Here is a 12,557-nt window from a genome sequence, read left to right as displayed (position 1 = left end):
CAATAAATCTACTTTGCTTGATTCAATGAGGCCTTTTCTGTAACATATGTTAACTTGTGAAACACTCAAAGACTGTAACAGTAACAGTAGCCCAACCATTTCACTCCACTTATGTTTTAATACGACATTTAATGCTATGAAGCCAACAAACAAAAGGTCTATTCTAGTATCCACAAAATGTCCAGCATCACAAAACCAGAGCCAGGTTAGGACACAACACACGGCTGAATACACATGCAAGGTGATATAGGAAGTATGCCTAGGAAGTATATAGAAATGTACACAGGTTTGGGATCCGCTGTTACACTTAGTTAAATCTAACTCTCATTTTGCTGTGTAACACATCACCCTGTTAGAAATGGCAAAGCACCAGTTTTGTGTCCTGTGCATTTAATCTCACAGAGAACTGTGAAAGAGAAAGTAGTCTGCACAAGAAATCACAAAAGTTTCCATACATCGAGTAGAATAAAGCAGCCTTTTGGCACAGGCTCTGCCTGAGCAAGCTGCAGGGAAGTTGTGTACTAGTGGTACTGTACTACTGGTGGAGGTTGAGTTTTGGTGTAGCCTATATGTACTTTACCTTGGAGCAAGGTGAGTTTTGGTGTATGATAGGTGAGTTTGAGTGTATTTACCTAGGTGCAGAGTGAAGTTTGGTGTATCTTAAAGGGGAAATCCACCCATTTTCAATATTTAACTATGTCATTAATATAGCATAAAGGAGTTGTGTGGAAATAAGAAAAAATTAAAAAAAAAATTAACATTGCAAAAAAATTTAACATTGCAAAAAAATTAACATTGCAAATTACACCATGATGAGTCATCACAGTGTAATTTGCAATGTTAATTTTTTTGCAATGTTAAATTTTTTTGCAATGTTAATTTTTTTTTTAATTTTTTCTTATTTCCACACAACTCCTTTATGCTATATTAATGACATAGTTAAATATTGAAAATGGGTGGATTTCCCCTTTAATTACTTTACCCAGGTGCAGGGTGAGTTTAGGTGTATGATAGGTGAGTGAGGTGTCGGTTTTTTTTTTTGGCGTATGTACGATCACAACAAAAAGCATTTTACCTAGGTGCAGGGTGAGGTTGATGGTGTTGGGGTACTGGATCCCGGCCAGCATGGTCTGGCTCTGCCACCAGGTCGAGTCCTGGTGCGTGTTGTAGTCGGTCAGGTACGAGGCGTTGTGGTGCAACAGCCGCGGGTCCGCGGCGTCGCAGATGTGGCAGGACTTGGTGACCCCGGTGACGCCGGTCTGGACGCAGTACTGCTCCGGCGGGGCGCCGCAGGTGTTGGTGGCCACCACCTTGACGTCGAAGGCGGCGTTCTCGAACTCCGGCATGCAGCGCTGCACTCGGTTCTGCTCGTCCGAGCAGTCGTTCATGGCTCCGAACAACACACCGCTCCGCAGCGACACGAGCAGCAGCAGCAACAGCGGACTGTTTGAACTATACATCATGAAATCTTGTTTTCTTCCTTTCCGAACGTAACGTTATCCTTTTTTATTTGTATATTAAACTACGCGAATGAAACCTCGCAGGTAACCAGTGTTGGTTTGTTAAAAACACCACAGTTACCTCCTCTGTAAAACCATGCGGAGAACGTTCTCCTCCTCTTGCTGCTCCCAAAGTTTTCTCCTCCTCAAAACTTTTTTCCTCTCTCTCTCTCTCTCTCTCCTCCGAAACAAACAAACAAACAAAACGAACGCTCTTCCCTCGTCTCCTTTTCCCTTCCCCGAGCAACTTCTTCTTTCTTTTCTCCTCCTCCTCCTTTGCAGCCCTTCTTTCTGTCTCACCTTCTTTCTTTCTAACTTTTCCCCTACTTTTCTCTCTCTCTCTCCTCGTCGTGTTTAGTGTATGTGTGTTTCTCCTCCTCCTCTCAGCTCTTTGTGCTCTGCACCGCCATGGACACAAAACCGACACAAACGACTACACCCTGTGAACAGTGTACTGCGCATGTTCCGACGACGTCCCCGTCCCATAGGCCGGAGATGCGCTCGCGCTGCGATTGGCTTAAACTGCTGGGTAACTAACCTGCCCTTGTTCAAAGCCAAGAGCTGTGTGCCCTGGCAACCGAATAATCCAATCACAAGTGATCGCTCCCCCCACCCCCACGGGCCATGGGATCTGAAACTCTTTCACAGAAAATAAATTCCAAGGTCCACTTCCGTTTGAAGGATGATTTGATTGATCTACTGACCCATGTATAAAACATTCATTATCAAACATGAAATATTTACGTATTTATTTATGGATTTATGGATTGAATATTTTATTAGACAGAAATGTAAAAACAGCATTGATTGATTGATTGATTGATTGATTGATTGATTGATTGATTGATTGAATACTTTATTTAGAAAAGACATGGAAACAGTACATGGAAGTACAATTCACAATACAAGGTCCTCTAAACTGGATCCCTCATAAAAGCACAATGGCTTATTTAAATTGAGATCCCCACGCACTCAAGTACAGTCACGAGTACAGTCAAACACCTTGTCTAAAAGGATAACACCAAAAAAGTCCTTGCGGTCTTGTTTCCATTGGGGTCTTAGGTATTCAATTCATCAACATATCGTTTTTTGTATTATTTAAAAACATTCTTTATTACTTACTTATCTATTTATTTGTTATGTATTTTTTTATGATTCACCTGAATCAATCATCTTTTATTTTCATTAAATAGTTTTCCTTTGGTGTTTTCTCAACACTTAAATAAACTAAAGTCAATCCAAGCTCTGTGTTTTACAGCCAAACATAGCTGGGCATGAGATTTGTTAAGGTATTTAGTCAATAAACATTACTATAATAATGATAGCTGTTTCTCTACAATCATGTTGACCTAACTTTCTCCCAACCCTAAACACCCATGGTAAAGACTTTCCCTTCTAGGAATCAATGTGTTGCTACAATAAACATTGTGAAAGGTAGCTATATTCCTCCTTACATATCCAACAAATATTTATTCACTATTATCATGACAGGAAATTAAATTGTTCTTCCCAAAGGCAAAAGCAGCAGTGATTTGTTTTTCTTTGACATGTTTCTTTTTTCTCCTTGCTCTCCCCCCTCTTTATCTTTCTTTCTTTCCTGGAAAGAATGAAATAATGGAGCTTGCAAATCTGTACTTAAGTGCAGTTAAGTACTTGAGTAAATGATGTATTTAGTTACACAGCATGGTGTAAAGTAACTAAGTACATGTACTGAAGTACTGTACTTAAGTTAAGTACACTTTTGAGGAATGTTTACTTACTAGTAGATCTGCTATTTTCAAAAGATTGTTATCCGTTTGAAAACTTGAAATAGGACATTCTGCCTAATGAGTACTTTTACTTTTGGTACTTTAAGTATATTTTGATGCCAATACTTTCATACTTTTACTCACTTTGTTACTTTTACTTGTAACAAGAGCATTTCCACATTGCAGTATTGATACTTGTACTCAAGTAACAAATGTTTGTACTTCTTCCATCACTGCTTAGTTACTTTCCAGCATGCAGTGAGCTTCCATGGCAGTGCCACAGCCTGCCAGCCAGAGTGAAGTCTGGAACAAAAAGGAAGCAGCAACCATGGCTGGTTCTCTGCCAAACTGTCTGGATGAGCAGACACCCAGCAGACACATGCAGACACACAGTGGACCAGTCATTTAGCATGCTTGTCAACAGTATAAAGCAGTAGTTCTTATTTACTTTTTTCATGTCAAGGACCCCCAAATTAATATGTATTTGGACTCCCTCTGAAATTGTGTTGTGCCAGGGACCCCCATAACGTTTGTGTTGTTAAAAAAACAAACGTGAAGGTCTGAGGAAGAGCCTGGTGGCTAAACGATACCGTTAAAGAATTGCATATATGGGAGCATAATGCCGGTGTGCATATGTTTACACTTTTCAACCTTTTTGATCCAGCTAGCAGCCTAGTATAGGTCAGGGATGTGCGTGCGTGTCTTTTAGCTGTTAGTCAGCTTTTGTTTTTTCTCATTTTGTACCAGGGACCCCCATAACATTTGTGTTGTATAACATTTTCAAGATTATTCAATCTGACAAATTGAATAAAATGAAATTTGCGTCATTTTATTAAATGAAAATAGCAGATCTACAAGCTTACAAGGTGTGAGCTTGTAGATCGGCTATTTTCAAATAGTATAAACTGATTTTGATGGGTACCCCTTGGTCACCGGTCCCCCTCCAAGGACCCCCGCGGGTCTCCAGACCCCACTTTGAGAACCACATAATACAGTGTATGATCCAGTGGAGAAATCATGGTAGAATTACACCTTCTGTTGTTACTATGCTGTTCACCTTTGGCCTCGGGATATGTTGTACCATGTGAATATCATAGAGTCAAGAAAGATGTCATGACCCTGGCCTGGTATGTACTGTTTAGGGTACAGCTTGGTCCTGTGACACAAGCAAGTTCCTCTCTTATCTTTGTGTATAGCTCTGCTCTCTCCCTGCTTTCCACTGAGAGCTACTTGAACCCTAGCATCCCTTTTCTGGGGCTATTTTCGGCAAATATATTTGGTGTAGAGGGAAAAAAGGAGGGGGCCTATAGGCCCTATAGAATAGACCCTTGGCAGTGATGGAAAAAGTACTCAAATGTTTTACTTAAGTAAAAGTATCAATACGGCAATGTAGAAGCACTCTGTTACAAGTAAAAGTCCGGAATTCAGTATTTACTTGAGTAAAAGTACAAAAGTATTGGTATCAAAATGTACTTAAAGTACCAAAAGTAAAAGTACTAACATTTTGAAAATAGCAGATCTACAAGCTCACAACGTTGTGAGCTTGTAGATCGGCTATTTTCAAATAGCCTAGAGAATAGGGCTAAAGTGGTTCATGTATGTTTTATAATGTGATCATTTATATCTGCAAAGTAACTAAAGTTTTCAAATAATTGTAGTGGAGTAAAAGTACAAGTATAGACAATTGGAAATACTCCAGTAAAGTAAAAGTACCTCCAAATTTTACTCAAGTACATTACTTGAGTAAATGTACTTACTTTACACCACTGACCCTTGGGAAACTCTGGTCAATGAAGTATCTAGAGTTTAAGTGGTTACTGTACTTCTCCTATGATATAATGTATTAAACGACCACGTTAGAAATAAGTGTCTCCGACTATTACTGATTGATACAGAATTCCTTGAAAGCCTGAAGAAAGGTCAATTTGCACCTTGAACCTTCACTCAAACACTGACAGACAAGAGTATGTGATAATCTACATTCTATGTTGAGATGAAGTGCTAACACTGAGGTGTTTTAGCTGTGACAGATTCAACTGATTATAGGGTCTATCTATCAGGGTTCATTACCACACAAAAACAACTTGATTTCATCTTGATTAGCGGCTTTGCATTGACAAGACAATCATGTCACTTGCCAAGTCACTTTCACAAACCAATAGACAGGATAAGAACTCATTTAAAGACTAAGACAACGCAGCAAGGCTGCAAACTATCACTTTTTATCTATATCATGACAAATACAATCAGTGAAGCAAACATACCCCTCAGGTTCTCTGAAGTATAGGATAACCTCTCTAAGTTTAGCTAATCATGATTACAATAGGGCTGCAATTATAACAATTATAATATGCAGCATACAGTAGTGGGGTTCTCTGTAGAATATCAACTTACAACTTACCAGCAATTTAAATGTTGTAGGAAATCTTCCATTCATTCAAACCTCGCAAGATGTAACCTTGAATTGTTCCCCCCACCCAAATTAATGTGAACATCTTTGAGCACATAAATATGAAAGCTGGGAGGCATAATATATAGAATAAACATACTGTCACTATGTTGATATTCTATGTCCTATACCCAGGATTCAAACCCCTGCAGTCTCCAGCGTGGGAGAAGCAAAATACAGAGGACACAATACCCTCTTAGCCCGGGGAGATATTGCGCTTATGAGCTTCAGGCAGAGGCTACTTGTCAACCACAAGGTGTACTACCCGACACCAGGGTCTTAATGTCTCTCTTGTTAGTAAGTAGCAAAAAAATAAAACAGGACAATGCAAAAACACAAGCAGTATTGAATTCTGCACTGCTTGTCAAGTACAGCACATGATTCTGAAGGAAGTGAAGGAGAGTGAGGTATTTTCTATCATTGCTGATTAAATCAAAGATCTGCCAAAGAAGGAGCAGCTATTATTACAAAAACATTAAGCTATTATTATTATACAAGAATATATACATAAGAATCTGATCAACAGAGATGATCTTCTGATTTCTGAAGGCCAGGCTGATCTCTGCAGAGTGGAGCTGACACCTGGACTGATGTCTGTCTGTCTGTCTGTCTGTCTGTCTGTCTGTCTGTCTGTCTGTCTGTCTGTCTGTCTGTCTGTCTGTCTGTCTGTCTGTCTGTCTGTGACATCTGAGTTAAACTCTAATATTGTGTACGTTGTTCAACACTGCTGAACCTCTGCAATTACAGTACATTAAAGGTAGGGTAAGTGATTTTCTTTGGTTAAAATAAGTGTTAAATAGCTCTATATTCTGATAGTACTCATTGCTATAGAGTGTTTGTTCAGTAAAAGGAGTCTCCTTGTCTCTCCAGCTCTTTATAAAACAGAAAATGCATTTTCGTTTCAGTTTCATTTCCAATTTTATCCAATCAGGATAGAGAACTCAATCAGGATATAGATTAAGTGAAATTGGAAGTGATGACACTAAGAAATGAGCAGGCAAAATTGGAACTGGAAAACTATAAAAATGAAGCTTAAAAATGGGTACTTTCTCCTGATTGGCTGAGATTTTTTTTTAAACAGAAAATGTATTTTCTGTTAATTAAAGAGCTGGAGAGACGGGGAAACTCCTGTTACTGAACAAACACTCTATGCAATGATTACTATCAGAATATAGTGCTTTAACCTTTTAACAAAATACTTTTTGTTTTAACCCAAAAATATCACTTACCCTACCTTTAACCACTTAGACCCTAGACGTTGTAGATTGGGGTCCCCCAGCCCAGGGCTCTATGCGCGGCCCCCTCCTGTTTTCCCTGACACCAAATGTCTTTGCCTAAAACAGCAGATCTACAAGGTCACAACACGTAGCAATGCCTATTATGACTTCCCCATAACATAAGCTCATAAGCCTACGGACGCTTTGACTAGGGCTCATGTGGTTAAACCACACAATCTAAAGTTGATTGATTGATTGAATACTTTATTTTGAAGTTTGCAGAAAAAATCACATGAAATTACAGTTCAGTTGTTAAAGTGAAGAGTAACACCTACTATTGTAAAATAATAATGCAGTAAACTATTTTGTTGATGTATACTTTAGGTTCATAAAATCCATCCTGTATGAGGTATTACCATAGGGTATTACTTACTGCAAGGCTTTGTAAATAAAAACACTTTGCCCCCTGGCTGTCATGGTGCAGAACTGCACCATGACTGTTTAACAACAGCTGTAAGGATAAGGATAATTCCTTTTAACAGGTCGTTCATGAAAGTCCTTGCGGTCTTGTTTCCAATGAGAACCTGTGAGCAATTGGGGTTAAGAGTCTTGCTCAGGGACAAATTTCATATCATCGGCACATATGCTGGGATAGCCTGGAATCGAACCTGGGAACCTGGAATCGAACCTGTCAGCAATAAATGGACACTAAAAATATAAAATAACTTATTAAACATTATCTGTCTGTCGCTTAGATAGTGTACCCCCTATTTAAATAATTATTTGCCATGGGTGAATGTGTTGTGGAGAATGTCTGTGTTGTGTCATGTTGTGTCATTGTCTCCGCCAGGCCGAAAGGCATGGCGAGAGAGTTTTCGGCCTGGCGGAGAGTATGTTTTCGCCCCTGTCCGTCCGTCCGTCCGTCCGTCCGTCCGTCCGTCCGTCCTGTCTGTGTGTTACCAGCTAATCTCTGGCACCGTTGGCCCGGTCGCTGCGATACTGTGCACACACACTCCCTGGATGCCAATTCAGAACCTCTGCCTCAATTTTCACATGGGCCTGTTATAGCGCCACCTGGAGGCCGATTTGTGCAAAACCCATTTTTTTATATTACTCCTACAGATTTTATCCAAACGTCATGCAAATCGGTACACAGTATCTCTAGAGTCTTGTGATCAACACGGATCTGTCCGATTTCCCATATTCCATCCTCATTGGCTAAGGTTGCCTTCCAAAATTTGCAGGATTGGTCCGTTTTGAACAAAATGCCTCAAATCATGAACGCAGCTTGTGATTTCCGTGAAATTTCACAAACACATTCCCACTAGGCCGAGGAAGAAATGCCACCTGACATTTTTCACATCAGCCTCATGGTGGCGCTATAAAAGGCTGATTTGTGTTTTTAACTATAACTGCACCTATCTGCGTGAAACTTTGCACGCACACTCCCTAGAGGCCAAGGAAAAACATCCGCCCTGCATTTTTCACATTTGCCTTTTATAGCGCCACCAAGAGGCCGACTTATGTAAAACACATTTTTGGATATTAAGCCTTCACATTTTATCACAAATCGGTACACATGATCTCTATAGTCATGTGATCAAGATGGAACGGTTTGATTTTTCATATTTCATCCTGATTGGCTAACATCTAAAGTTTGCAGAAGTGGCCCGTTTTGAACAAAATGCCACAAATCATGAACGCAGCGTCCGATTGAGCTGACACTTTACAAGCACATTCGCACTAAGTTGAAGAACAAATGCCACACTTTAACATTGCCCTATTATAGCGCCACCAGGAGGCCGATTTTTTTCAAAACTTTTCTTTGTTGTATTACTCCTACAAATGTTGTCCAATCATCATGCAAATCGGTACCCATTATCTCTATAGTCAAGTGATCAAGATGGTTCTGTCCGATTTTTCATATTCCATCCTGATTGGCAAATTCCGAACATTGTTGGCCCACAATAACCTACCTGACCTGGCGGAGACCTGTGCTCCGAGGAGCACTTTTTCTAGTTTATATTGAATTTGTATGGCTGTGGGGGAGAGAAATTAAAGTGGGGGTTTTAAATTGTACTTTTACTTCACTACAATTATTTGAAAACTTTAGTTGCTAGTTACTTTGCAGATATGAATTATTATATTATAAAACACACATTAACCACTTCAGTATTTTATACACAGGCAGGCTATTTGAAAATAGCCGATCTACAAGCTCACAAAGCTCACCGACTGGGGATTCTCAAATCTAAAAATTCTTTAAAATTCAAGGACCCCCAGTTTGATCTGCATTAGGCCACGGACCCCCATTTGATGTGATTTTTACGCCTGGGACCCCAATCCACACTGTGCAATCCTCAATGCTAATTTAAAGGTAGGGTAAGTGATTTGCAATTATTCAAATAATTGCAAAATGGGTATATGTTCTGATAGCACTCGTTACTATAGAGTGTCCTGTCCATATAAGGAGTCTCCCATGTCTCTCCAGCTCTTTATTAAACAGAAAATGCATTTTCAGTGCTCTCTCCTGATTGGCTCAAATGTTGTCACCTACCTGAAAATGTTTACTAAAGAGCTGGAGAGACCCCTGTGACCGAACAAACGCTCTGTAGCAATGATTACTATCAAAATATAGTACTTTTTTAACAAACAAAAGAAAAAAATACCCAAAAATATCACTTACCCTACCTTTAACTCTGAGAGTTACAGACCCGTATGGGTCCATTTGGACCCCTGGTGGTCCCCGGACCCCACAATGAGAACCAGTGACCTAGAGAGAAAGTGCCAAGTGACCTCGTCATAGCGGAAACAGCCTATCATCACGTACTGCACCCATGTTGAAACAGCTGCTCTATTCAATGGCTGCTCTGCCGACCAAATAAAACAGTGATGGCCATCATGTCGTCACCTTCCTAAACTAATGGCCTAAGCAATTTTTTAAAAGTTTTTCAGAAAAAAAAAAATGATGCAAAACAAAACTATTTGACACCATTTCACCCAAAATGTTTATAATAAATTATGACTATTAACATAAAAATAACACTGTCTGTCAGTTATGTAACATAAGAGATTTAAATAGGATTAAACCTGACTTGATTCAGGTTTAATTAATGACGTGTGGCCTATGTTAAAATTGTTTAGCCTAAGTCACGAAACCACGTGACTTAGGCCCAAAAAAATGCCTATTTTGGCCTAAGTCACACTAGGGAGATAGGCCATTATAGTGTAAGGGGAGGGAACAGCATGATCCTTTTCAATTAGGAGATAGGCGATTTTACCAGAGGTGTGTCATGAGGACTTAGGCAAAAATGACTTAGGCCATTAGTTTAGGAAGGTGACTATGTGCAAGGACTGAGTCCTGAGTCCTATCTGCTATATCTGCTGCTATTTTTAGTATTTAAATTTGTATCTGTTACTATATGTTATTGCTACTATTTTAACTGCCTCATACCATTGCCATTTTTTGAATATCTGACCTGCTTGTATATGTGTGTACAGCATTTAAAGCTGCACTATGTAACCTTCCTCTTCTACCCCGGATTTGAACCCGGTTTCCTGTGCAAGTGCTGACATTTTTACCATTGAGTTAATAGAGCCTGCCTGCTTGCTCAGAGGATACATTGAATCTTGACCATCAGGTCAAAATTTACTGACATTTTGTAACAAATAAAACTAGACTAAAACGTTAAGGAGGGACTAGTGGAGAATCCAGTAGAACTATAAGACAAGGTATTTTATAGTTGGTTGCGTGTAGGTGTCCCACTCCGAAATGAGGCGATCTACAAGCTCACAACACGTAGATCTCCTATTTTTGGCAGGCAGCTGAGTCAGTTAAATCAGACATCAGGATGCCATCACGGCCTGCCAAAAAAACATTTTAGATTTAGTTGACTAAATATTGATGATATTTAGTTAACCCATTAAGACCGGGAACGCATCTGTGTGTCATTTTTAGATTCTTTTGGCTATTCAAAAATAGCAGATATACTAGCTCATAGCACGGCACCGAGTGCCAAGCTATGAGCTTGTAGATCTGCTATTTTTGAAAAAACGTGAAAAACGTTTTCATGTCAAGGACCTCCCAAAATGATATGTATGTGGCCGTGGACCCCCATCTGGAAATAATTTGTTCCAGGGACCCCCAGAAGCAAACATTTGAGTAAAAAAGTGTATTAAAAGAATTTGCACACATTTTCAAGGATAAAAAAAAAGAAAAAAAGCAGATCTACAAGCTCAAGCTTGTAGATCTACAAGCTCAAGCCCAAGCTCGAGCTTGTATATCTTTGCTGTCCAGCAGAAACCAGCTAACTCCAAAATGTTCATTTTTCAGGAAATGACAAGTGGAGTTAGAAGGTTCATCATTGATAAGAACAGCTGAATGGACCTCCAAGCTCACATTGAGGTTGGAGGTCAAAGGTCAAAAGGGGGTGGAGCCTGGAGTCAGCAAAACCAGCTAACTCCACCCCCCTTTGGTGGAGTTAGCTGGTTTAGCAGAACGTTTGAGGATTCAATGGAGTTAGCTGGTTTTGTCAGAAGATATTTTTAGTACTTTTCATTGGTTCAATATTTTTTTAATCAACACATAGACGTAAAGGGTGTTCAATAGCACTGATTTATGGAAAAAAATGTTAGTTAGCTGGTTTCTGCCGGATAGCAACGTTTTGAATAGCCAAAGAAATCTTAAAATGACAGATGCGATTGAATTTTTTAACTAAAACTTGACTAAAACTAAAACATTTCAGACAACCAAAATATTTGATTCAAAAGACTATGACTAAAACTGCATCAGAATTTGCTGAACAACGGTTTCTACCCGACAGCTGAGATAATATGTCCCACGATGCCCTGAGGAGCAGCAGCGACGCCCAAAACACAGATTAGAAACTCCTTAAATTAAAAGTCCTTCCAGTTGTTTAGTGACTCAGTAATGAGCAGCTTCAGGGACCCTCAGGGCCCTCGGAGAGGGGGGGGGGCACCATTGTTGGGGGTCCGTTCCCGTTGATCACACCGCAGATAATTAGAGCCTCTTTAAATTAGAGCTTAAATCGCAACTGTGTTTATGTGAATCAGTTCATTAGTCAGAACCAGACCTGTTCGCACCGTTCTGTTCTCGGTATGTTTCCATTTGGTTAACCCATCCGTGTCATTTTAGATTTCTTTGGGCTATTCAAAAATATTTGAATCTGTTTCATGTCAAGGACCCCCAAAATTATATGTATTTGGTCGCGGACCCCCATCTCAAAATATTTTATTCCAGGGACCCCCAGAAGCAAGGATTTGAGTTAAAAATGTTCGCTTTAAAAATATATATACATTCACAAATTTGAAAAAAAAAATCAAGGCTTTTCGAAAAATAGCAGATCTACAAGCTTGAGCTATGAGCTTGTATATCTGCTATTTTTGAATAGCCAAATAAATCTTAAAATTACACAGATTCTTTCCCGTTCTTAATGGGTTAAATTCACAAAAGAGAGTGAAACATTTGAAATTAAAATGGACTGGCTTGAAGCCATTCATAATGAATATATCCTGAAAATGAGTAAATGAAAAAGAGAAAAAGAAATATTTCAAACTTTATCTTCAGACTTACGTTCTGTTGGTCTGGTTGAGGAACTTAGTAACTTTTAGCAGTGAATGTGAA

The 12,557-nt window shown here is 39.4% G+C and overlaps 1 protein-coding gene across 2 annotated transcripts in view; it reads right to left on the bottom strand.

Moving 5' to 3' along the window:
* Positions 1 to 1,918, bottom strand: part of lamc1 (laminin, gamma 1) — a 327,165-nt gene extending 325,247 nt beyond the window's left edge. For both annotated transcript variants that reach the window (XR_013933869.1, XM_080439567.1), the window contains exon 1: positions 1,076 to 1,918. Coding sequence is in view for 1 of the 2 variants with exons in the window: in XM_080439567.1 (XP_080295693.1) it covers positions 1,076 to 1,463 (388 nt within the window). In the remaining variant the exon portion in view is untranslated. The remainder of the gene's footprint in view (positions 1 to 1,075) is intronic.
* Positions 1,919 to 12,557: the final 10,639 nt, after the last annotated feature.

The sequence above is a fragment of the Gymnoscopelus braueri genome (genome assembly GCF_963280865.1).
Source record: "Gymnoscopelus braueri genome assembly, chromosome: 10".
NCBI lineage: Eukaryota > Metazoa > Chordata > Actinopteri > Myctophiformes > Myctophidae > Gymnoscopelus > Gymnoscopelus braueri.
Note: the sequence above shows the minus strand (reverse complement) of the source record. Positions and strands in the feature narration are given on the sequence as shown.